Source organism: Lutra lutra, chromosome 8 (assembly GCF_902655055.1).
Source record: "Lutra lutra chromosome 8, mLutLut1.2, whole genome shotgun sequence".
Taxonomy (NCBI): Eukaryota; Metazoa; Chordata; class Mammalia; order Carnivora; family Mustelidae; genus Lutra; species Lutra lutra.
In genome coordinates this window covers 103,919,447-103,946,100 of record NC_062285.1, presented here as the reverse complement: position 1 = coordinate 103,946,100, position 26,654 = coordinate 103,919,447, and the positions used below count along the sequence as shown (strand labels likewise).

The window sequence follows — 26,654 nt, the reverse complement described above, 5'->3', positions numbered from 1 at the left end:
TTCGAAGTCACACAGCTGGTAAGTACCAGGGCAGGGCATTTAATCCACAGGTGTCTGATTCCAGAGCCTGCCCCTTTAACCATCATGACATATTTTCTCTCAAGGGTGAAAACAAAAATATCTGTGAGCTCTATAAAACTGAGAATTACTTTAAAATACTAATAATAAAAGTAGCAGTAGAAGTCATAATGGTAATAGACACAGGAGAGAATCATGGCATCTGGATTTTCCTTCTTCTCTAGGAACAAGTAAGCTAACTTCTGAAGGCCTCAAGAAGAAGGCCTACAAAGAAGGAAGGAGAGGACAGAAGATGGGAAGAGGAGGGAGAATAAGACTAGAGCATACTAAATTTTTTTTTTCTTAAAACATGAAATCCTAGCCCTTTATCTTCAGACCCAAGTGTTCCAAAATGATAAAGTAAAACACAGCTCTAGTAACCTTCGTTATGATGTGCGGAGTAGGAAGAGCTGTAGGAGTTCACAACTGTGGACGCACAGCGGCCATCTTACCTGTAAATGAACGGAGCCACCGTGGCAGTGTTGGGGTGGCTGTGTTGCTGCTGCTGAGGGAGTTGGACAGCACCGTTCCCCGTGGTCTGCCCACCGCCATGTGCCACCAGTGCAGCGCAGGAACCAGTGGGAGGGGCTTGGCTGGCTTCCCTTCCTTCCAAAGGAGCAGGGCAATTGGATGTGCTTGCTTTCTCAGTGGTCATGGGCTTGGGTAAGGACTGGGAAGGGTTTCCCTTGGTAGTCCTGAATTTTTCCGACTCTTTGCTCACTGCACTGCCAGGTGACACGGTCTGCTTTGCTGTGGGCACCTTCGAGCCAGGTTTTGGAATGCCACTGGAAGAAGGGATTAAGCTTTCTTTCTTGGCTGCTGCCGTCTTGCTACCCTTTGGAATCAAGCTTGCAATTTTAGAGGTCTTTTTCGGAGCTGTCTCTGTCACCTGATCCTTCTCATCCTTGACCGGTTTTTCAGTGCAAACTTTATTTTTGTCCCTGTTCTTTTCCTCTTTTTCCTTTGGCTGTAGCAAAGACTTTTTATTGCTAAGATGTTTGCTTCCAGCTTTTGGAGGGGCTAATTTAGGGGACACTTTGGGGCTGCTATTGGTTGAGCCACCGCTATTCAGACCACTGTTAAAACCTTCCGTCTCACCAGATTCAGAAAAGGCATCGTCATCCTTCCCCCCATCGCTGGGCCCTGAACTGGGAGGCTGTGGGGGACGTAAAGCAGTCCGGGCATTGACCAGCTTGAATTTTTCAAGCATGGATTTCTGGCCCGAGGAAGCCGTTTTGACCCCTTCTGATACAGGGGGCTTCAGTCTGTCTGCTGATGGTGTGGGGGAGGTGGCTGGGCTGGACTGCTTCACGGTCAGCATGGTGGAGGTGGCACTGTGCTTGACATTCATGGACTTGCTGCGCCAGGGCTTGCTGGAGCTCGGAGAAGGGATGGCAGATGCGGGGGGCTGCCCCGCTGTGCCAGGGGGCTGCGTGTTACCATTTACACCTGAAGATGGCTGAGGTCCTTTGGAGGAATCTGGACGTGAAGACAAAATAATAAAGAACAGGTTAATGATATCTGATCATGTATATCATACCCCTTAGTAGTTCTAACCACAGACACAGTTAAGGATCTCTCCTGTGAGCTGAACGCAGCCCTGCTCCATGGCATCAGTCACGTTGGTGATATGGCTGTTTTCATATTGTACATCAAAAATTCAGGATCTGAGAGCCATTGATTTTGGAAAACAACTTTTGCTTTTTCCTTCCTAAAATTACTCTTACCTAGATGAACTTGGTTAGTCATAGATATCTAAAGACAAAATATTATCCTTCCCTTAAGCAATTCTTTATATTTTTTCCAATTACTGCTGTACCTCAGAGCAATAAATTGATTCTGCATAGCCATATAAAATATGTTGTATAATAAATGTTGAGAAATTATTTGACCTTATATGGAGACTACCTTCTTGTTATCTGATTGAATGTGCTTATGAATCAGGACTTAGCTCTTAGTTAATATTGTTAACTTTGATTTTTAGAAAAAAATTGAAATTTAGGTTTATATGGGTCAGATATAATACATATATGCTGTTGAATATATTATATATGTTGTATATTTATATAAAATATACATTTATATCTAGATATATTTATATTATATATGCATCATATAATATATATTATACAAATCCATATAACAACCCTACAAGGTAGGTATTGATATTTTGTCCCTATTTTATAAATAAAAAACGAAGGAAAGAAAAACTGCAGAACTTGCTCAAGGTCACCCAGTCTGGATTTGAACACAAGTTAGAGCTGGTGCTCTTAACCAGCCTCCTGAAGTGATCTGAACAAACTTTAAATACTAGTGAAAACTCAAACTACTTTTGTGGGGCTATGGAAATAAGGCCTTTTTCTATAAAAACTTTATAATGCACATGTTTACTTACTTTTTGCTCAGAAATCTCATTATGGTATGAACTGTTCTATGACTCTTTGGTTCTAACACTGATTGATGCCTGATTACAACTCTCATTTTTAAGTATAAAAAACTAAATCATAGAGGGATTTTATAACATGCGATAGAAGAAAAAGAACTGAGCTTGGAGTTTATTTTATTTTATTTTATTTTAAAGATTTTATTTATTTATTTGACAGAGAGAAATCACAAGTAGGCAGAGAGGCAGGCAGAGAGAGAGGAGGAAGCAGGCTCCCTGCTGAGCAGAAAGCCCAATGTGGGGCTTGAACCCAGGACTTGGGATCATGACCTGAGCCGAAGGCAGCGGCTTAACCCACTGAGCCACCCAGGCGCCCCTGAGCTTGGAGTTTAAAGACCTCAGTATAAATGTTAACTCACATTGGGGAGCAATAGAATTCTGGTCATTTACCTTAAACTTCATCTGTTGTAAACTGCCTCCTTCTTTCACTTTTTTTTTTTGGAAACATGAAATGATCAATGATTAAATTAGATATCTAAGTAACAGAGGCGTCATTTAGCACTGTTTACAGAATAGATATTGGTAAATAGATGCAGAGCATTTTTGATGAAATGTTCAATGGAAATATTTTATAAATAATATCCTCTCCATAATATTCAGGAATTAGAGCGAATTTAATTCCATTAAATATTCACAACAATAAACTACAATGTTTTTATTTTTAAATGTTTCCTTCAAAATGCATGAAAAATGATAAGTAATCAAGCCAATCAGTACCAAGTACTACTCTTAACAATTTTTCAGAAAAGGAAATTAAGGGGCTCCTGGGTGGCTCAGTGGGTTAAAGCCTCTGCCTTCGGCTCAGGTCATGATCCCAGGGTCCTGGGATCGAGCCCAGCATCGGGCTCTCTGCTCAACAGGGAGCCTGCTTCCCTTCCTCTCTCTCTGCCTGCCTCTCTGCCTATTTGTGATCTCTGTCTGTCAAATAAATAAATAAAATCTTAAAAAAAAATAAGGAAAGGAAATTAATACACAAAAAGAGAAAGTAATTAGAGACACAAAAAGAGGTTAAATTATCAGTTGAATATTTGTGTGAGTTAAACTTTTTTAAACTAAGTGTGCCTAAAATGATATAAGATTTGTGAACTTTATGTTAACAAGAATGGACAAATGAATTTTATATTCAATAACTTATTCTGCCAAATTTTTATTTAAATTCCAGTTAGTTAATGTACAGTATAACATTAGTTTCAGGTGTAGGATTTAGTGATTTATCACTTACATACAACACCCAGTGCTCATCCCAAGAGCCCTCCTTAATATTTGTTTTAAAAACTGGTATACTGGAGGGGCGCCTGGGTGGCTCAGTGGGTTAAAGCTGCTGCCTTCGGCTCAGGTCATGATCCCAGGGTCCTGGGAACAAGCCCCGCATCGGGCTCTCTGCTCCGCAGGGTGCCTGCTTCCCTTCCGCTCTCTCTCTGCCTGCCTCTCTGCCTACTTGTGATCTTTGTCTGTCAAATAAATAAATAAAATCTTTAAAAAAAAAAACTGGTATACTGGATATTATAGAAGATGGTGGAGGAGTAGCCAATGAAATATCATTAGGTTCCAGGAGATCAGCTAGATAGTAATCAGTCCAATATGAACACCTACAAACTCAACAGGAGATAGAAGAGAAGAAGAGCAGCAATCCTAGGAACAGAAAATCGACCACTTTCTGGGGGTCTGAAAGGTAGGACAGGCAGAGAAGTGAATCCGAAGCAATGGGAAGATACTTCGCGGGGGGGAGGGGCCGGCTCGTGGCAAGCAGTGGAGCAACGGAGCACAAAATCAGAACTCTGTTCCACCGAGGGATGTTGCTCCAGAGGCTAAGCAAGGGTGGGGGCCTAGTGGGGGCATTCTTGTCTCAGGACCCGCGGAGTCACAGAAAGACCGGGGTGTCTGAGTGGCAGAGTTACCAGGTATCAGAGCAGGGAAGCCAGCTACAGAGATGGAGCCAAGAAGTGAGATCTCAACTCAGTGTTAACTTAAACCATGATCCAAGGCACAGTCTGACCACTGCTCTTCAAGCAGGGATCCCATAAGTGGCAAATCCAGAGAGATCCCCTTCTTCCTCATCCGGGAGGACCAGCGCAGGAGCACATGAAAGGAATCTGCTGGATTTGGAGAATCCAAATGTAGCTGTGCGCCAGAGACAGAAACGCTCGGTCACAGGCCGGGTGAGCATGGAGCACAGCCAGAGACCAGGGAGATGGGAGGAACTGACTGCTTTTCTCTGAGGGTGCAAAGAGGAGTGGATCCCCGAGCTTCTCGGATCCCCGAGATTCTCGGCTCCTCTGGGCCAGAGATTAGGAGGCCACCATCTTCATTCCTGTCCTCCAGATCTCTAAGGAAAATGTTCAGGGGAGAAAAGCTCCTAGAGGAAACCTGAGCAGATAACTTGGCCCGGCCCCTGGCAAGGGTGGTGCAATTCCACCATAGGAAAAGACACTTGAGAATCACTGCAACAGGCCCCTCCCCCAGAAGATCAGCAAGAACATGCAGCCAAGACCAAGTTGACTGATAGACAAGAACTGTGGAACTCTAGAACTAGGGGAAAGCAATGCATAGAATTCATGGCTTTTTTCCCCATGATCCTTCAGTCTTGCAAAGCTAAATTATTTTTTTTCTTATTCTATTTTTTAAAACTTTTCTTCTTTCCTCTTTTAATTTTTTAAACTATTTTAATAATAACTCTTTTTTTAAAAAATATGATCTTTTTAAAATATTCATTGTTATAGTCCTTTTTTTTAAAGATTTTATTTATTTATTTGACAGACAGATCACAAGTAGGCAGAGAAGCAGGCAGAGGAGAGAGAGAGGGAAGCAGGCTTCCCACTGAGCAGAGAGCCCGATGAGGGACTTGATCCCAGGACCCTTAACCCACTGAGCCACCCAGGCGCCCGTTATAGTCCTATTTTATCCCTTCATTGTATTTAACTTTATTTTTTGTATACATATAGGTTTTTTTTTCTTTAAAATTTTGGGATACAATTTCCCCTAAAAGATCAAAATGTACCCTAAATCTAGCCCATGGCTTTGTTCTAGTCTTCAGCCTAATCACATTCTTTCCTCTTTTTTTTCTTCTTTTTCCAACCAACTTATCTTACTGATTCCTTTTTTAGAATCATTGTTTAATTATCATCTTTACAGTCCTATTCCATCCCTTCATTCCCTGGTTTAGGATCTCTTCCGATTTGGTTTGCGTACATTTTTTGGGATTTTTTGCCACCCTTTTAGTATTTTATTCTCTCATTCATAAATTCGTATCTGGATAAAATGACAAGGCAGAAAAATTCACCACACACACACACACAAGAACAAGTGGCAAAACTGACAGCTAGGGACCTAATCAATATGGACATTAGTAATATGTCAGATCTAGAGTTCAGATTGATGATTCTCAAGGAGCTAGGTGGGCTCAAAAAAGGCATGAAGATATTAGAGAAAAACTGTCTGGAGAAATAAAATCCCTTTCTGGAGAAATAAAAGAACTAAAATCTAACCAAGCTGAAATTAAAAAAGCCATTGATGAGGTGCAATAAAAAATGGAGGGTCTTACTGCTAGGATAAATGAGGCAGAAAAGAGAATTAGTGATATAGAAGACCAAATGACGGAGAATAAAGAAGCTAACAAAAGAGAAAAAAACAACTACTGGACCATGAGGGGAGAATTCACAAGATAAGTGATGTCATAAGGTGAAACAATATTAGAATAATTGAGATTCCAGAAGAAGAAGAAAGACAGAGGGGGCAGAGGTATACTAGAGCAAATTATAGTACAGAATTTCCCTCATATGGCCAAGGGAACAAGCATCAAAATTCAGGAGGCATAGAGAACTGTCCTCAAAATCAGTAAAAATAGGTCCAGCCCCATCTATCCTCTAATAGTAAAACTTACAAGTCTTAGTGACAAAGAGAAAATCCTGAAAGCAGCCTGGGACAAGAAGTCTGTAACATACAATGGTCGAAATATTAGATTGGCAGCAGACTTAGCCACAGAGACCTGGCAGGCCAGAAAGAACTGGCATGATATATTCAAAGGATTAAATGAGACAAATATGGAGCCAAGAATACTATATCCAGCTAGGCTGTCATTAAAAATAGAAGGAGAGATAAAAAGCTTCCAGGATAAACAAAAATTAAAAGAATTTGCAAACACCAAAACAGCTCTACAGGAAATACTGAACGGGCTCCTCAAAGCAAAGAGAGAGCCTCAAAGTAGTAGACCAGAAAGGAACAAAGGCAATCTACAGTAACAGTCACTTTACAGGCAATATGATGGCACTAAATTCATATCTTTCAATAGTTACCCTGAATGTAAATGGGCTAAATGCCCCATTCAGAAGACATAGAGTATCAGAATGGATTAAAAAAAAAAATAAAACAAGATACATCAATATGCTGTCTATAAGAAACTCATTTTAGATCCAAAGGCACCTCCAGATTGAAAGTGAGGAGGTATAAAACAATTTACCGTGCTAATGAACATCAAAAGAAAGCTGAGGTGGCAATCCTTATATCAGATACATTAGATTTTAAGTCAAAGACTATAGTAAGAAAGGAGGAAGGACACTATGTCATACTCAAAGTGTGTCTGTCCAACAAGAAGATCTAACAATTTTAAATATCTATACCCCTAACATGGGAGCAGACAACTATATAAACAATTAACAACAAAATCAAAGAAACACATTGACAATAATACAACAATAGTACAGAACGTTAACATCCCCCTCACTGAAATGGAAAGATCATCCAAGCAAAAGATCAACAAGGAAATAAAGGCCTTAAATGACACACTGGACCAGATGGACATCACAGATACATTTAGAACATTCCATCTCAAAGCAAGAGAATACACATTCTTCTTTAGTGCATATGGAACATTCTCCAGAATAGATCCCATCCTGGTTCACAAATCAGGTCTCAACTTGTACCAAAAGATTGGGATCACTCCCTGCATATTTTCAGACCACAATGCTCTGAAGCTAGAATTTAATCACAAGAGGAAATTTGGTAAGAACTTAAATGCATGGAAGCTAAACAGCATCCTACTAAAGAATGAATGCATCAACCAAGAAATTAAAGAATTGAAAAAATTCATGAAAATGAAAAAAAAAAAAAAACAGTTCAAAATCTTTGGGACACAGCAAAGGCAGCCCTGAGAGGAAAGTATATAGCAATACAAGCCTTTCTCAAGAAACAAGAAAGGTCTCAAGTACACAACCTAACCCTACACCTAAAGGAGCTGAAGAAAGAACAGCAAAGAAAGCCTAAACCCAGCAGGAGAAGAGAAATCATAAAGATCAGAGCAGAAATCAATGAAACAGAAACTAAAAGAACAGTAGAAAAAAAAGTCAACAAAACTAGGAGCTGGTTCTTTGAAAGAATTAATAAGATTGATAAGCCCCTAGCCAAACTTATCAAAAAGAAAAGAGAAAGGGCCCAAATAAATGAAATTATGAATGAAAGAGGAGAGAACATGACCAAAACTAAAGAAATACAAACAATTATAAGAACATATTATAAGCAACTATACACCAGCATATTTGACAATCTGGAAGAAATGGGTACATTCCTCGAGATATATAAATTACCAAAACTGAACTGGGAAGAAATAGAACACCTGAACAGACCCATAACCAGTAAGGAGATTGAAGCAGTCATCAAAAATCTCCAAACAAACAAGAGCCCAGGGCCAGAGGGCTTCCCAGGGGAATTTTACCAAACATTTAAAGAAGAATTAATTCCTATTCTCCTGAAATTGTTCCAAAAAATAGAAATGGAAGGAAAACTGCCAAACTCATTTTATGAGGCCAGCATTACCTTGATCCCAAAACCGGACCCCATCAAACAGGACAATTACAGACCAATATCCTTGATAAACACAGATGCGAAAATTCTCACCAAAATACTAGCCAATAGTATCCAACAGTATACCAAAAGGATTATTCACCACGACCAAGTGGAATTTATTCCTGAGCTGCAAGGTTGGTTCAACATCCACAAATCAATCATTGTGATACAATATATTAATAAAAGCAAGAACAAGAACCATATGATACTCTCAATAGATGCTAAAAAAGCATTTGACAAAGTACAGCATCCTTTCATGATCAAAACCCTTCACAGTGTAGGGATAGAGGGCACATACCTCAATATCATCAAAGCCATCTATGAAAAACACGCAAAGAATATCATTCTCAATGGGGAAAAACTGAGAGCTTTTAAGCTAAGGTCAGGAACATGGCAGGGATGTCCATTATCACCACTGCTATTCAACATAGTACTAGAAGTCCTAGCCTCAGCAGTCAGACAACAAAAGAAATTAAAGGCATCCGAATCAGCAAAGAAGGAGTTAAACTATCACTCTTTGCAGATGATAGGATACTTTATGTGGGAAAACCCAAAAGACTCCACTCCAAAACTGCTAGAACTCATACAGGAATTCAGTAAAGTATCAGGATATAAAACCAATGCACAGAAATCACTTGCATTTCTATATACCAACAACAAGACAGAAGAAAGAGAAATTAAGGAGTCAATCCCACTTACAATTGCACCCAAAACCATAAGATACCTAGGAATAAACCTAATCAAAGAGGCAAAGAATCTGTACTCAGAAAACTATAAAGTACTCATCAAGGAAATGGAGAAAGACATAAAGAAATGGAAAAACGTTCCATGCTCATGGATTGGAAAAACAAATATTGTGAAAATTTCTATGCTACCTAAAACAATCTACACATTTAACGCAATCCATATCAAAATACCATCATTTTTTTTCCAATGAAGTGGAACAAATAATCCTAAAATTTGTATGGAACCAGAGAAGACCCCAAATAGAGGAATGGTGAAAAAGAAAGCCAAAGTTGGTGGCATCACAATTCTGGACTTCAAGCTCTATTACAAAGCTGTCATCATCAAGACAGTATGGTACTGGCAAAAAAACAGACACATAGATCAATGGAACAGAATAGAAAGCCCAGAAATAGACACTCAGCTCTATGGTCAACTAATCTTCAACAAAGCAGGAAAGAATGTCCAATGGGAAAAAAAAAACAAAAAACAAAACAGTCCCTTCAACAAATGGTGCTGGGAAAATTGGACAGCCACATGCAGAAGAATGAAACTGGACCATTTCCTTACACCACATACAAAAATATACTCTAAATGGATGAAAGACCTCAATGTGAGACAGGAATCCATCAAAATCCTTGAGGGGAACGCAGGCAGCAACCTCTTCGACCTCAGCTGCAGCAACTTCTCCCTATAAACATCCCCAAAGGCAAGGGAAGCAAGGGCAAAATGAACTATTGGGACTTCATCAAGATCAGAAGCTCTTGCACAGCAAAGGAAACAGTCAACAAAAACCAAAAGACAACTGTCAGAATTTGGAGAAGATATTTGCAAATGACATCACAGAAAAAGGGCTAGTTACCAAAATCTATAAAGAACTTATCAAATTCAACACCCAAAGAACAAATAATCCAATCAAGAAGTGCACAGAGGGGGGCGCCTGGGTGGTTCAGTGGGTTAAGCCTCTGCCTTCTGCTCAGGTCATGATCTCAGGGTCCTGGGATCAAGCTCCACATTGGGCTCTTTGCTCAGCAGAGAGCCTGCTTCTTCCTCTCTCCCTGCCTGCCTCTCTGCCTACTTGTGATCTCTCTCTCTCTGTCAAATAAATAAATAAAATCTTTAAAAAAAATTGAAAAAGAAAGAAAGAAATGGGTGAGGATATGAATACATATTTCTGCAAAGACAACATCCAGATGGCCAAGAGACACATGAAAAAGTGCTCCACATCACTCCACATTAAGGAAATACAAATCAAAACCACAATGAGATACCACCTTACACCAGTCAGAATGGCTAAAATTAACAAGTCAGGAAACAACAGCTGTTGGCAAGGATGCAGAGAAAGAGGAACCCTCCTATACTGTTGGTGGGAATGAAAGCTGGTGCAGCCATTCTGGAAAACAGCATGGAGGTTCCTCAAAAAGTTGAAAATAGAGCTACCGTATGACTCAGCAATCGCACTACTGGGTATTTACCCTAAAGATACAAATGTAGTGATCCGAAGGGGCATCTGCACCCAAATGCTTATAGCAGCAAGGTCCACAATAGCCAAACTATGGGAAGAACTAGATGTCCATCAACAGATGAATGGATAAAGAAGATGTGGTATATGTATACAATGGAATACTATGCAGCCATCAAAAGAAATGAAATCTTGCCAGTTGCAATGACGTGGATGGAAGTAGAGGGTATTGTGCTGAACGAAATAAGTGAATCAGAGAAAGACAATTATCATATGATCTCTCTGATATGAGGAATTTGAGAGGCAGGGCAGGGGGGTTGAGGGGGAGGGAAGGAAAAAAATGAAAGAGGGTGGGATCAGGAGGGAGACAAACCATAAGAGACTCTTAATCTTACAAATAAACTGAGGGTTGCTTGGGGTGGAAGGGTAGGGAGAGAGTGGTTGGGTTATGGACATTGGGGAGGGTATGTGCTATGGTGAGTGCCAAGAAGTGTGTAAGCCTGACGATTCACAGACCTGTACCCCTGTGGCAAATTATATATTATATGTTGATAAAAATAATTAAAAAAATAGTATACCAACTTTAATTCTAATACTCCTTGCTTTTTTACAATTCCATATTTCAACTGGCAAACGTTAACGTAAGACTGTACACACATACTCTACATTAAAATGTAATAGTTTACTGAAAAGTCAAAATGCTTACATGGTATATGTAAATTGTACAGCCTATGATGATAAATTGATTTTTTTCAGTATTCGTGTTAATTCTGTAATTGTGTCCATTTCTAGAATATTTGTAGAAATCCATTAGTTTTGTACATAAACAGTAAGGTGTTCTGAAAAATGGTTTTGACTAATTCAAAACAAATCCAACAAGCTTCAAAGTACCCAATGTCTCAAATACAGTCACTCTCTGTTAATGGATTTTAATCTTTTACTTCAATCTCTTTTAAATACAGGTACTTCAATCTTTTAAATACAGGTAATTCTAAATTTTTTTCACTTACACATTAAGATCCCTTCCAGAAACCGGTAACATTTCATCATAATTTGAATAATTCTCAGTAGCAGAATGAACACACTGACTACCTGCAGTTAGAAATGCCTACCAGGGGCCCCTGGGTGGCTCAGTGGGTTGAAGCCTCTGCCTTCGGCTCGGGTCATGATCCCAGGGTCCTAGGATCGAGCCCCACATCGGGCTCTCTGCTCAGCAGGGAGTCTGCTTCCTCCTCTCTCTCTTTCTGCCTGCCTCTCTGCCTATTTGTGATCTCTGTCTGTCAAATAAATAAACAAAATCTTTAAAAAAAAAAAAAGAAAAGAAAGAAATGCCTACCAAATATGTCTTCAGAATATTTCCCATTTATTGGTACGGTCTGAACTTTGACCTCACTTCCTTCGGAAAAAACAGCAACAACAACCACCACCAAAAACCAAAAAAGAAACCAAAAGCATTATCCCCACCCCCATTTCTGATCATCCCAGCATCAAGTCCAGATTCAGTGGCTCCTTTGCATTTTTCCATAGCTTATCATTTCCTCTCCTATAACCATTATAACTCTGGTGAAATTGCCTGTTTCGTACTATACTGTAGGTTCCATTAAAGCAAAGACCATGCCTATTATGATTGTGCATAGACTGTCTGACATCCTACGTGTTCAACTTAATAGAGGTTCTCAAACTTTACTGTGCATGTAAGTGACATGAGGGCCCATGGACTACACACCATATTGTGATTCAGCAGATCTGCTGTGGGCCCTGAGATTCTGCATTTCTAACAAGCTCCAGAGGAAGAGGAGGTCACAAACCAGGTTTTGAATAACAAAGGTTGAATGGACTCAGAAATCCTGGCAATTGCTGACAGTATCGGCTCTCAAGAATGTTTCTTATGACAGTACCCAATTGGACTGAATTTCTCAATGTTCCCTAGCTGTGCAGCATGAATATTCTTTGCCTGTGAACTTTCAGAACCTCATCCAGTTCTGAATTCACTGGATGCTTGACAGTTTGTGGCAGGGGGTTCTGCAAACAAAAGAAGCCCGTCAGGTTTTCCTGATGGCCACCTATTTAGTGTGGAGCTTCTGTGTCTCCGCAACTTGGTTAAGAAGTCAGGATACTCTTATCCCTGTGTGCCTGAGAACTTCCGTGGGAATGAGGAAAAGGTGGAAGAGAATGTGGCAGGAGGCTTCTGAAGTGTATAGCCATCAGCTAGATAGACTGCCACAACAGTTCAAGTGCAGAAGAGGAATTTCAACACCACTACTCTCAGAAATGAGTCAGGAGAGACTCAAAATTACAACATCCACATCCAAACCACAGTCATGGTCACGGTAACAGTGTAAAATCATTCTCAGGTGAGTAACCACATAGAAACCACTTCTGGAAGCTCCACCCTCAATCTGTCCACAGCCTATCTCTACTGAGCAACAGTGAGGTGCTGCAGGTCTCATTAAGAGGGCAAATCATAGTTGTTGTACATCACAAAGTCACTGGAAAAATAAGAGTCTCCTTGCACTCCTCACAGTCAAGCGTGCATGACAGCAGCGGAGGAAAAGCTAGCACGTGCAGCTCCTCGGAAGTGGGTACTGCCACAGATTCTAGTCTCTCTGATTTCCACGTTCAATATTAAGTAGCCCGGTTTCACAGGTATTTTTCTGAATGTTGAAAACTCAGATTCTGACTATGAATGAGTTGTTATCTAGGTATGAGGAAATGCCCAGATATCTAATGCACATATTTTTTTTTCAAAAATTTATTTATTTATTTGACAGACAGAGATCACAAGTAGGTAGAGAGGCAGGCGTAGAGAGAGGAGGAAGTAGGCTCCCCGCCAAGCAGAGAGCCCGATGTGGGGCTTGATCCCAGGACCCCGGGACCATGACCTGAGCTGAAAGCAGAGGCTTTAACCCACTGAGCCACCCAGGCGCCCCCTAATGCACATATTTTTAAAGGCACTCTTGCAATGGATCTGCCTTGAATTTGCAGAGCCTGTCTCTGCCTTCAGCCCTGCCTTCTGGTCTCTAGACCCTAAAGAGAAATTTTCTTCCACTCGTTCTCCTTTCCTTCCTCCTCTTCCTCCACCTCCACATACCCCATTATCAGCTCTGCTACAACCAAATAATATTATTTATCAACTGCTTACTTGTTCCCCAAGCACTTTGATCCAGAGTATCACACTGAAAGCTCTTCATACAGGGGATCTCACTTAAACCCTTAATAATCTGCAATATACTTATGATTTCTCTTATTATAAATGGGAAAACTGAAGCTTAAAAAGCAAAAGCAACTTGTTCCAATTCACACATATAATAAAACTTAGAAAAGAGAAAATCAAAATGGGAGCTCAGGTTTTTCTGACTCTAAATTTTGGAGGCTTTTCACGCTCTATTGTTTCTATGTGTTCACTGCCTACCCAGAAATTCTGCTGGTGTGGCTCTCCAGAAAGCCACATGTTTGTCACAGTAGTGAAGATATTTGGGTAACTCCTTGAAGCACGGTGTCCCTCTTCTTCGATGAGCCAAATACAAGTGGGGAGAATATGATAGGAGACCCTTTCTACTTAGTCCCTCATATACTATCTCCTTGGGTAACCTACCTGCATCATCCTTCTGAGCTGATGTAGGAATAGATTTTAATTCATGCTTAGAAAATATATAAATTGACAGAGTTAATTTTTAGTTATATTATCACACACACAGACACACACACACACAAAGTTGATGACCTGGAAAAAAATGCCAATCTCGTTCTAGTAAAATTAATACACATGGACAAATTTAATAGTCACAACAGGTATATGGAAAGTATAGATAAGGACATTTCTCTGTGGAATGTTAGCTAGCTTTAGAGTTTAGTGCCATGTTGTCAACAGTGCCATTAGTCTTGAGAAAGGACGCAGGGATGGGCTTCAACCTATTTACCTCTTCTTCCTTGCTGAATAGTATGGTGCTTAGAGGCAAGCAAACCAGCTTTCAACTTAAAAAGTAACAACAGAATAACAATATACCAAGTAACAAAAATGATGACAATAGCACCATTTGTTTTCAAGCATTCACTGTGTAGGGGACACTGTACTCCCTGTTATCTCTGATCCCTGCTAAATACAGGGAAACTTCAGTATCACAGGTCATTGTGAAAGGAAGGAAATGATTTATTGATGTGACCATGGCAATTAGTCACCTTAGATTCCCATTTCACAAGAATGCACCAAAATACATTTGAACAATTTAAAGGATTAATTTTTTTTTTAATTTAAAAAGATGTAGCATTCAAATCCGAATATGTCTTGTTACCAACTGGGCCCTTGTTCACCTGAGCACACGGCCTTCCATGAATGATTACTCGTGCAATGTCTCAATCGTCAACTTTAGGATGACCTAACAGAAACACGGAATGGGATTACAGGGAGCCTAGAGGAGCTGTCCATTCTGCTCATGCAATGTTACAGTGCCACTTTGTGGAGTATCGTGAAATTTAGGGAAGCTTTCACTCGCCATCCAGTTTTTGGAAAAAGTATGTAATTTATGTACAGGCATGTATAATACGTGCACACCTAAACATGTAAGCATTTATACATAAGCAAACAACATATATTCTCATCTCTCTCTTTTTTAAAATTATTAACATATAATGTATTATTTGCCCAAGGGGTACGGTCTGTGAATTATCAGGCTTACACAATTCACAGCACTCACCATAACACATACCTTTCCCAATGTCTATAACCCAGCCACCCTATCCCTACTCCCCCACCCCCAGCAACCCTCAGTTTATTTTCAGGTCTCTTTAATTGTATCAACTAATACATGTACCTACTTACATTATCTCATGAAAATCCCTAATCTTAGCCTATAATTTTTATTTGACATTTATTTTAGGCTTTTTAAGTGTCAAGGAAATAAAGCAAAAAGTTATGGTGAAACACATAATTCAGTCACTAATAAAGCAATATAATAAGTAAAATACATTTGCATTGCCTCAAAAAGAAAATAAACAGTTTAGTTCTTTGACACTACAGTAATTTCAGAGCAATTAACAAAAACAGCAACAAAAAAGTAATTAAGAATCAGATAGCTACATTTTAGCAGTCAAAGTTCCATGACTAATGCAACATTCACATTAACCTTATAGTTTTAAAATTTTAACAGCAATGTTGCCAAATTCTTAGTATCAATCCTTTTCAATCTATGTTGAGTGTAAAGGAAAGTGAACCTTCCATAGCAGAAGGCACTTTCTTAGGACCCAGGAGAACAGAAAGGACATATCTCTAGTAGATGTGCAGGTACAATGTAAGGATCACTTGGGAGAAACAATCAAAAGATGGCAAAATGCCCTCCAGGACCATGGCACGTTTCTTAGCAACATAAAAAACAACTCTCTGCTAACAAACTCTGTCAAGCGACAAGTGTTTACCGAGCATAATTCAGATACTGAATTCCAAGTAAATCTAGCAATATCTACATTCCTAATAATATGAAACTGTGTAGCTTTTTTTTATATTTAATACCCAAATTTTGTACAACAAGAATGATTTCTTAAGAAAAGCTGCTTCAGGGGCGCCTGGGTGGCTCAGTGGGTTAAGCCGCTGCCTTCGGCTCAGGTCATGATCTCAGGGTCCTGGGATCCAGTCCCGCATCGGGCTCTCTGCTCAGCAGGGAGCCTGCTTCCCTCTCTCTCTCTCTCTCTGCCTGCCTCTCCGTCTACTTGTGATCTCTCTCTGACAAAAAAAAAAAAAAAAAAAAAGCTGCTTCAAACATGGAAAGTGTAGATATAAATGAACCAGGGCACTCTTTTCACGTGATCCCTGATTTCCAGGGAACACATATTTAATTTTTCTTTAAAGCATACATCTTGCCCATAATATACAGGCAAACTGATAAATGCAGGCATCAGAACGTATTACTCGTTGTCAGTATCTGAATGGCAGGTCACCAAGAGAAGAAACTGGAGACTCTCAGAAGAAATTCTCCACAAACAGCGATATATTCACGTCACCATTTGTTCTGAAAAAAAAAAATCTGTTCCCACACTCCATTTCAGCAGAAGGGTGCCACCCCATGGCCTCCGACTATTACAACGTTTCTTTGCGGCCTTTTCTGCAAAGGAGCAGCTATGGCTCCATTCACTGACATTAGAACTCATTTGGTAAAAGGGTGAAATGAACACCCTAGTTCTTGAATTGTATTAGTAGCACGATGATATTAGATGGATTTTTCGAAGTGGTAGTTTGTGATTTCTCTATTTCCTTTCATCAGTCACACAGCTTGAAAATAAGTTAGTTTTACAATGCTATACAGGTATAAAGCTACTGTGCTTTCAACAGTATGTTTTTTGATAGGGAAATGAAACTGTTTTAATTGTGAATAAGTCTTTATTTTCTATCACAAATTCTAGAGATTCTTCAAGTGGTTCATATAACTCATCACCCAAGACTTGTTAAAGAAAGTAGAAAGTATATTTCCACGTAGAAGCATTTGGGGAACACACTGCAGACAATTTGGTTAATCCCTCAAGTAAAACATCTTAATTTGTTAAATTTATATGTTATGCTTTCTAATAACTAAAAAAGGAATAGCAATTGATTAGAATACTCAAGTTAGTACTTTCTGAATTCTGTCATTATAATAGTGTGATATTCGAAAACTTTGACTTAGTTTTCACCTTACTTGATCATATCTAGGATATGTACGCAGGCCAGTCCGTGACAGAGATCACTTTGTCAGTAGAGGAATCTTCTATTTTTATATAGATTGTGCTACCACTATAAATATCCATGTCAAAAAGATTAAATAAAATATTCCTATCCAAAATGATAGATCACTCTAATAGGCTAAAGAGTAAATTATAAATTGTTTTGTGTGTGATGTTTATTATTGTTTTGTTTGCTCTTGTAATTTTTTTTTTAATTAATTATTTATTTATTTATTTATTTAAGAGAGAGGGAGAGAGTGTGTGTGCACAAGTGGCAGAAGGGACAGAGGGAGAGGGAGAGAGAGAGAATCTCAAGCAGACTCCACCTTGAGTGTGGAGCCTGATGTGACACTCCATCTCATGACCCTGAGATCATGACCTGAGCTGAAATCAGGAGCCAGATGCTTAACCACCTAAGCCACCCAGGTGCCAAGATAATATTTTAGAAATACAAAATAGCATGACAGAATGGTAATTTAGAAACACTGATATTGGATGTATTGCTAAAGTTGTAACTCCACGTTAATAGAAAATGCCATGTAATAGTCACAGGATGCAATTTATGCTTCAGTTCTTATCGGCTGTTTTCAGACATTTAATGCCTATATTGGACATATTATAAATCTTTCAATTCTATTGAATGATTAGTTATTTGGGAATTAAAAGTAATGAAAACCCTGGTATTTTGCTGTAGATGTGGACCTAAGGAAATCTGCTTTTTTGAATTAAAAATTTTATAATGTATGTTGTCTGTCTCCACCTTGTGGGTATTGTAAAGATTACTACTTAATTTTGTTCATAAGAGAGGTTGAATGGCTATGAAAAAATAGAAATCCTTGTCTACCTTTAGGTTTTTACTTTTAGACACCAGAAATACAGAAAAACTTTTCACATGACTGAAAATTTCAGATACATTATGATACCAAAGTGTTAGATCATCTAAAGCATTTCTAAATCTCTTTGCCAATATTATTAGTAGTTCTTGCAAAAATATTACATAATTGTAGAATCCTGTATTTAAGCTGGGTATATGAACAGTTCATCCAACACACTGTATATCTAAATGAACTTTCCTTTAGACTTTCATAGCACATACAGACTTTGTATGACACTTCCTAGGAAAGTCACAAACCAAAGAAGAAAGTTTTTGTAATTGTTGTCTCCCTTTCCCTTAGGAAAAGTATAAGTGTCCAGTAAAATTTCTTAGGTTCCAAAATCAGAGGTTTTATTTTAAATTTTAAAGACAAACTCCTGACTTCCAATTATACATTATTTTCTTTTCTTCCCACTCCACTCAAGAACAGAGAATATTCTAGGGATCAAGACATACTGCCCTGCTTTCAGGGATTTATGTTCTGTCCAATTTTGTTTTAAAGCATGAGAAACTTTCACTAAAGTGTCTGATTCATAGATTATCTGTCAGTTCATGTCTAAATTAGAGAAGGTTGTTGGATCACATCATCTGTATGAAACAATTTGAAATGATCTAATTTGAGCAAAAAAAAGTTCCTACCTGGTTGAATTTGCCAGCTATTCTACTAACTAAGCATGTTTGTTACTTCTGAACTTCTTGTTTTGTTGCATGAAAAGTTAAATACTATAAAGAGAAGTTAAAGTTCTTTGGAGTTGAAGAGACTACCTCAAAAGCCAGCCACAGGCTTTAGTCCCTCACACAGTCACTCTGCCTACGAGAGTATAGGTTCTTGATTTTCTTGTGGTTTAGATGTGAAATGCACAGTCTTTTACATGAACCCATGCTCCACAGTGTAATGTATCAAGCAAGCCACTCATTAAATGTACACTGTGCACAACACAGAGAATTGTGTATCATCTGGTTAAAATATAATTTGCCTTTAACACAGATTTCTACAAAGTGTCTTTTTTTCCCAAAGATTTTGTGATCTGGTATTTCTAGCCTGTCTCTAATCGAGAAAATAAAACAAACATGGATAATTTGTCTCTTTAAAGAAAACGAAGATCATATTATTTCTGTGTCCTGCTCCTATCAAAGATTAAATACCCTTCCTAATTACAACTCAAGTTTTGATGCCCAGAACACTTATGGCATTTATGTCAACTGAAGCTAAAGACTCAAACAAACCTACTATAGATTTATGATTTTATAATAATTTTTCCTAAAACATAAAAAGACAAAAGAAAGTGCTATTTATATGCAACCAAGAGGAAATGTTTTGGGGAAACAGATTTTACACTCGGGTTTATAATTAGCCACTTTAAAATAAATGAGTTTTACTCTCTTAAAATATTCTTCAGATTAAAAAAAGCCCTGAAGAAAACTGGAATTCAGGAGGGGGCAGTTAGAAAACATGAAACCACACTGATAACAACTCCATTCCAAAAGGCATTAACACTGCTCAAATATTGGATTTAGCATGTAATTTACAAGACCAATACGTTAGACTTGTGCCATAATGATGTAACAGACCAACACTTACCTTTTTCATTGCCATTTGCATAATTTGGAGGCTTGTTTTTGTCAATGCTGTTAAAGCTCTGACTTCTCCTATTTAAATTAGAGGCTCCCTGGACTTTGCTGCTGCTGCCTGCAGTTGGCACCCTAGAGGGACCTGGAAGCCTGAAATAGTATAAGAAAAATTACATCATTTTTGTATATCACAAAAAGATAAGGGGTAAGAGGTTCTGATCGGGGAAGGCTTAGTGGAAAAAGCACAACATACGATGTTCTAAAATCTGTTTAGCAGAAAATGGTGGTTTAAGCGATAAATAAGCTAAACACAAGAATTAAGAATCTTCAGAAAAATCTTATTTCACTTTTCAATAAACATGCCCTCAAATGATACTAAGAATGTAGAGCGATTAGAAATAAAATAACCTTTAACTAAAAAAGTCATACTTACAACACCTCTGATGAATGGCACCCTGACTTAAAAATACTGTAACAATTACATGAAAAGCAAGGGAAATCACACAAGTGTATCGTGTTCTCGAGGTATTAATCACCTATTTGCAGTTGTGGTTAAGTTGTTCTTTTCGATGTATGGGACATTTGTTTTTCTCTTAGATAGCGGTTTCCTAATAAGTCAACTTGATAATAACAAGAAGTTTTAAAGTTACTGAACAAATTGCTAATAGCAAATGCTTATTGCACATCTAAGGTAGTAAGCTATTCCGATTCAAGCATGATGAAGAGACCAAAGTCACGAGTTAATCTGTATTTTACAGGTCTGCCTCAAAAAAATTTTTTTTCTTTAATCATTTTGCCAGAAATAAGCACCTAGACATTAGCTAATTATCTTACAAGTGTGGCCAGCTGATCACAAAGGTGATACGACAAGAAAGGATGCAGGTCTCAGAAGCAGAAAATCTCTGTTAACAATGGCAATGTAAAATACACCTACAGGGACAGTGACTTCAGCTAGTCTTTGGGGATGAAAGACAGGACAAGAGGAAATAATAGGCAGACTGTGTTAAAATTAGGGGAAGTTTGACGTTAGGTTGTGATCTGCAGTTATTCTATGCAGACCAAAATTAAGTATCAGTGTGGATCATTTCCGTCACTGTTTAAGCAGTTTCCATCTTGAAATTTCAAGTATCAATTATTCATGTATTGTGCCCACAATATACAATCACTGTATTTTACTCTACCCTGCTAACATATTATATATGTACAGTAAACAATCTGGATAAATTAAGAACTAGTAATTAAAAACAAATATTGGCATTCTAAGTCATATTTAACAACATGGTACTAAAGGATGTCAGCCTCTTTGCTAGCATTTGCTGCCACCATGTGAATGTCACTGTGTACTGCTCAGATAATTTCTATTTTAAAAGAAATGAAACTCCAGGCCTTATAAATGAAGCACAGAAATTTTTACTGTTCTCTATACTAAGTTTTTAAAATGACAGAGTGTTTATACCTGCTATATTTGTGCCCGATATATCACAATTTCAAGATCAGTTGTTACTATTTTTATATTTTAATTCACCTTCATAATTAATATATTATTTCCATAAATTATTAGGAAATCAAACTTTTAAAACTCATAGTTGTTTTTTAAAATAGTAACAGGTATTGCAACAGGGAATGAACATCAGGAAAATAAAAATACCAACTTAAAAACAGAAGTGTTGCTTTCTTGGAATAGTTAATAGTTTCAAAATGTTGACTGTATTCTGGAGTTTAAATACATATGGCTAATAAATAGTTCCTTCAGCTGTTTTGCCAATTAGAAGCTGTGCCATGTACAAGATTGGAAACTTTTCCAAATGATTCCAGCATTTAACTTTTGCTCAGATGGATCTACAGGGTATGTAAGTATAGCACAAAACCACAGACACCAGGAATTTTGAGTACCAATGACTGCACTCTGAAAAAGGACTCAGTTAATTAATTTGGCCAAATGCCCCAATCATAATAAATCCAAGAACTATCCCTGCAGACACAGCTACAGACTTAGAAAGTTCATTCCAAACTCACATGTATAAACAAATTTTGTCACAGAACTTGCCCTGCTTGCAATGAAACTTGACCTGTTTCTAGAAAGCAATTAAAATGCATTTTAATCTTTATTGTGACCCATGAAGGCAAGTGATCTTTAGTTTTCCGAAGAACAAATTAAAACAAATTTAAAAATCCATTTGCTCTTCTCATTACCCTAATTTGACAGGCAGCCAGAGATCCAGATCATTCATCAAAGTAATAAAAAGAGAAATGAAAATGAAGCCAACAAAAGACAGAGAGAGAGAGAGAGAGAGAGAAATGTTCTATTAAATTAATGTACTTAAAATATATTTTATATGCATGAGTCTTATAAGTGGTAATAAAAACTGTACAAGGCAGGTCACTGTTTTTTTGCACATTTGAATTTACATCATTTTTCCTACTTTAAATTAAGTGCCCTTTAAATTTTTCTCTCCAGAATCATTTTAATTACTATGGAAATGAACATAACTTCGAAAACCAAGGCAAGAGAAAAAGCACATACCTCACACCAAGGCATCATAAGCAGTCCTTGTGGTCAAACATTGCATAATACGATACATTATCAGAGCAGTGATTAGGAAGCCACCAGTGAGGGAGATGTCACATATAATCACATAATAATCAAGGGTGCAAAACACATTTGCTGTGGCTTCACTCAGCTGTACGATCATGCCTTCGGCAACTTAACATTTTTTTTAATAAATCATACACTTTCAATATACATTTATCTATCAGCATTTTCCAAACAGTACATCATACAGTCATTTCCTATAACAGACTGTCTTTAAAATATGTATGTCATAAAGAAGCAAAACTTTATATTATTATACGTAAAGGAACAATCCAGGTTAACTTGGTGACCTGGTGCTAACCTTCCCACAAAAAACTGTCAGTATTTCTCAATTCTGCCTCAAAATGTGCAGAAATTAATGTATGTCCATCTCCAAAAACAATTACATTTTTGTTGTGTAACTTCCAGACTCTGTAACCTGGAAGGAATGGGGCCTTCAAAGTCATCTTTTCCTTGACTTTCTCTAAGCCTAGAAGCTAGACTTCAGCCCAGTCATAATAGTATATATAACAAAACTAAAACAGAAGAAGTCAGAACCCATTTAATGATCTAACACAGACATGCTCATCCCGGAGAAATGCATACGGAAATCCACTTGGAAGAATTCAGTCTTCTAAACTTTTCATCCAGAAGTATGTAATTTATGAAAAAAATTTAGTATGATAGGACAAAATATCACTGGGCAGTTACTTTATCATCACTAACAAGCAATAAATTAGAGATATTAACTGACCTAGTAGGCTTTTTTTGACTGGTTGCAATTCCACTGTGATTAGACTGAGTTGCATATCTGGCTGCCAGACTGTATGAGGAGAAACAGAGAAATTGAATTAAAGAGATTCTTTGAACATGGAAAGAAAGCACAACATTACAAGAAAACTATGAGTTAATGAAATGCGATCGGAACATGTATAAGCATGTATAAAGGATAAATTAATTAGAAAATTGTGATAATGCAACATATATACTGTGACCTTTGATTAATGAACACACTATGAAACAATGCAGGCCACCCATTGGAATTAAGTGTGTCATCAGTGACTTTAAAATTATGGCCATGTGATAGTGTTCATATTATTTTGAGTAGTATTTCATTTCATAAAGAAATTCAACCTTTGTAAATGACTGGAAAAATTTCAGGAAAGCTGAAGTTTGACCTTACATAATACAACGAGCTCTTTCTCAAAGAGGTTAAAATGAACAGAAAGAGTATGAGAGTCATTATTTTCTTTAGTAAACTCTTCAAATTTGCTGCTTTCACTTGAATATTATTTCCAAAACCAAGTGACTAAAATATGTAGTTTCTGACAAATGTATTGTTTGATCTCAAGTCCTGGATAGAAAGTTTTAAGGAAGCGAACAAAACAAGATGGTTTTCTAAAGAAAGAACTATGTAAAAGTTAAATGGAATAAATTGGAGTCAAATTCTCCAACTGAACAACTGAACAACTATTAATGACAGTTTCTGGGCATTCTTGAGTTGTAGTTCTTAATAATTTTTAAATCAAAATCGTTGATCAAAGACACAAAAGAAAGCATTATTTAAACCGAGTTCTGAAGAACAGAGAATATTTTACAAACAAAACTGAAATTTTGCACTTAAACTAATTCCTGAATTACCTGAGTGTTCTGAAATTAGTGTTTTGAAGGATACAGTGAGACCCAATTAGATCTGAAACATGTTCACATATCCTGCCATTGATGCCTGAGTGGAGAATCACTTTTCAGGTGAATTGTGAGGGAGCACGAAGGCCCTTAAAAACAGCCCGAACAGAAAAGAATATATCCTCATAGCTAGGAAGCTTTTCAGAACACTTACTTTTCCACATTCGATATATATTATTTATTTGCATATAATAAATTCTGTATCCTAACTACATTGGGCACTGAGAAAATTCTCCCAACTGCTTCAGTTAACAATGATACCAGAGAATAATGTAAAAATAAAAACCAAAGTGTCTGAATGAAATGAGATTATTAATTTAAAATCTAAATTTCAAATACAAGCACCCAAAGTGAAGAAATATTTATTGTGTGTGAACTTCTCAGTCTATTTTGTCAATCCAGAGAAAGAGCTACCTCAAGGTTCACTACTATGTCTTACCCTGTGTTCTACAAATTGAACACAAATATTGGCTGGAGAAATGACAATGAAACAATGTACTTTCCTTCAGGGAATGGAAGCCATCTCATAGCATTTTCTTGCATGATTTTAAGGAAGTTCAATAATTTCCAGGATAGAAGTGGGGTAGGGGAAGAAAATCTAGAAAGGTCAAATGACTTGCTAAAATCAGTTTGGTTTTATGGCCCACATGTGTTTTCTAATTTATTATGAGAGAACAATATTCTACACATTGCCTAGATTTTTGTACCAAATTCTCATAACTTAATCCTTTGAAACTTGGCTTCTGTTCTGCTTCCCTTGCACTAGTGAAACTGTTGTATGAAGAACACAGGACTTTAGTTAATTCCACCATACTCCAACATCTTTTATCTGACCCATATTGTTCCCTCTGCCTTTGTGAATCTCTCTCTTTCATAGATGGTAATACCAGTGAGCTCACTTGATTTGCCCACCATCATTCTCATTCATTTTCTCTTTCCTTCACTGAGTCCTTTTCCTTTATTGAGCTCTTTAAGGCATGATTTTTCATAGGTCCTCTTTCCTCAAACACTTGCATGCATTCTTTCGCTTAGCAATTCATTTTTTACCTCAAACTTTAAGTAAAATCTGCTATAAACAAGTGTTAATATGTGAGTCACACTCCCAACTGCCAATATCAACTGGGGAAAAGATGTCCATTTCTATGATTTTCAGAGTCACCACTTTAAACACCATTTTCCTTCTTTTAACCCCCTAGTCTTAATTGGATCCTTCCTCTAATTTCTTGATTTCTATTCACAGGATCATCATTTTCTTTAGTCCAATGGGCTTGAAACCTCAGTAGTTGACTCTTCTCTTTTTCCTTTTAATTATTGTCAGTAGGCTGTCACTCTGATTCAACTCTACAAATCCATTTACATTTATGTCCTCTTCCAATTTCCTTGTTTATTGCACTAAATCAAGCCCACAACACTTCCCACAATGCCTCTGGGTCCTTTTGTTTTTCTTAATCTTCTACCTGGCTCTGTCTCCACACTGAGTAGAAAACCACTATTTTTCCCCCATAGTTGCTTGCAATACTATATCCCACATTTCAGACTTACAGTCTAGTCACAGAGTAGGTGAGGTGGTACAGCTCATGCAATTTATTGGTAAACCAGACACAAGAAACATGTAGACACAGCTCTGAGGCAAGACAGGGAAGATAAATAGAATCAGAACGCTAATAAACTAGGAATTTTCAAAATATCTGGATTGAGGATAGTGTATTTTTTCCCTGGAAAGATTGCCAAATGAGACTCCTTCTAGCTAACGGGTGGTAAAAATATCAGAAACAGAAGCACAAAAGAAATGCATATTTTGAGACTTCTTGTGGGTTCTATCAAAAAGTATCTGCTCGGGGCGCCTGGGTGGCTCAGTGGGTTAAGCCTCTGCCTTCAGCTCAGGTCATGATCTCAGGGTCGTGGGATCGAGCCGCAAATCGGGCTCTCTGCTCAGCAGAGAGCCTGCTTCCTCCTCTCTCTCTGACTGCCCCTCTGCCTACTTCTGATCTTTCTCTCTCTCTGTCAAATAAATAAATACAATATTTTTTTAAAAAAGTATCTGCTCATCTGATAAAATAAAATATTAAGAGAGTACTTTTTTACTTCCCTAAAATGGAAGACAAGAAAGGAGACTAGAGACAGTCAAATGAATTTTTATTTTTATTTTTATTTATTTTTTTTTAAGATTTTATTTATTTATTTGAGAGAGAGGCAGTGAGAGAGAACATGAGCGAGGAGAAGGTCAGAGGGAGAAGCAGACTCCCCATGGAGCTGGGAGCCGGATGCGGGACTCGATTCCGAGACTCCGGGACCATGACCTGAGCCGAAGGCAGTCATCCAACCAACTGAGCCACCCAGGCGTCCCAAATGAATTTTTAAAAATGAAACTCATCTGGTGCTCAATACAAAGAAAGATCCAAACTACCAGAACTTTCTAATCTACCTTTATCACAAACTCCCATGTGGAACTATAATATCCACTTATTATAAGGAAAGAAAAACTTCTCAATGTAAACATATCCTGAATTTTAACTTACACATTTTTACCAATTGCCAGAACCTTGCTATTCAAAGTGTTATCCAAAGACCAACGAAACTGGTATCACCTGGAACTTTTTAGAAGTACTAGATCTCGGGGCGCCTGGGTGGGTCAGTGGGTTAAGCCTCTGCCTTCGGCTCAGGTCATGATCTCAGGGTCCTGGGATCGAGTCCTGCATCAGGCTCTCTGCTCAGTGGAGAGCCTGCTTCCTCCTCT

At 37.9% G+C, this 26,654-nt stretch overlaps 1 protein-coding gene across 3 annotated transcripts in view; it reads right to left on the bottom strand.

The window, feature by feature from the left end:
- Nucleotides 1-26,654, bottom strand: part of NAV3 (neuron navigator 3) — a 617,699-nt gene that overhangs the window by 207,510 nt on the left and 383,535 nt on the right. For all 3 annotated transcript variants that reach the window (XM_047741951.1, XM_047741949.1, XM_047741950.1), the window contains exons 6-8: nucleotides 22,986-23,054; nucleotides 19,670-19,809; nucleotides 510-1,536 (exon numbers count right to left, since the gene is read on the bottom strand). In XM_047741951.1, coding sequence (XP_047597907.1) covers nucleotides 510-1,536; nucleotides 19,670-19,809; nucleotides 22,986-23,054 — 1,236 coding nt within the window. The remainder of the gene's footprint in view (nucleotides 1-509; nucleotides 1,537-19,669; nucleotides 19,810-22,985; nucleotides 23,055-26,654) is intronic.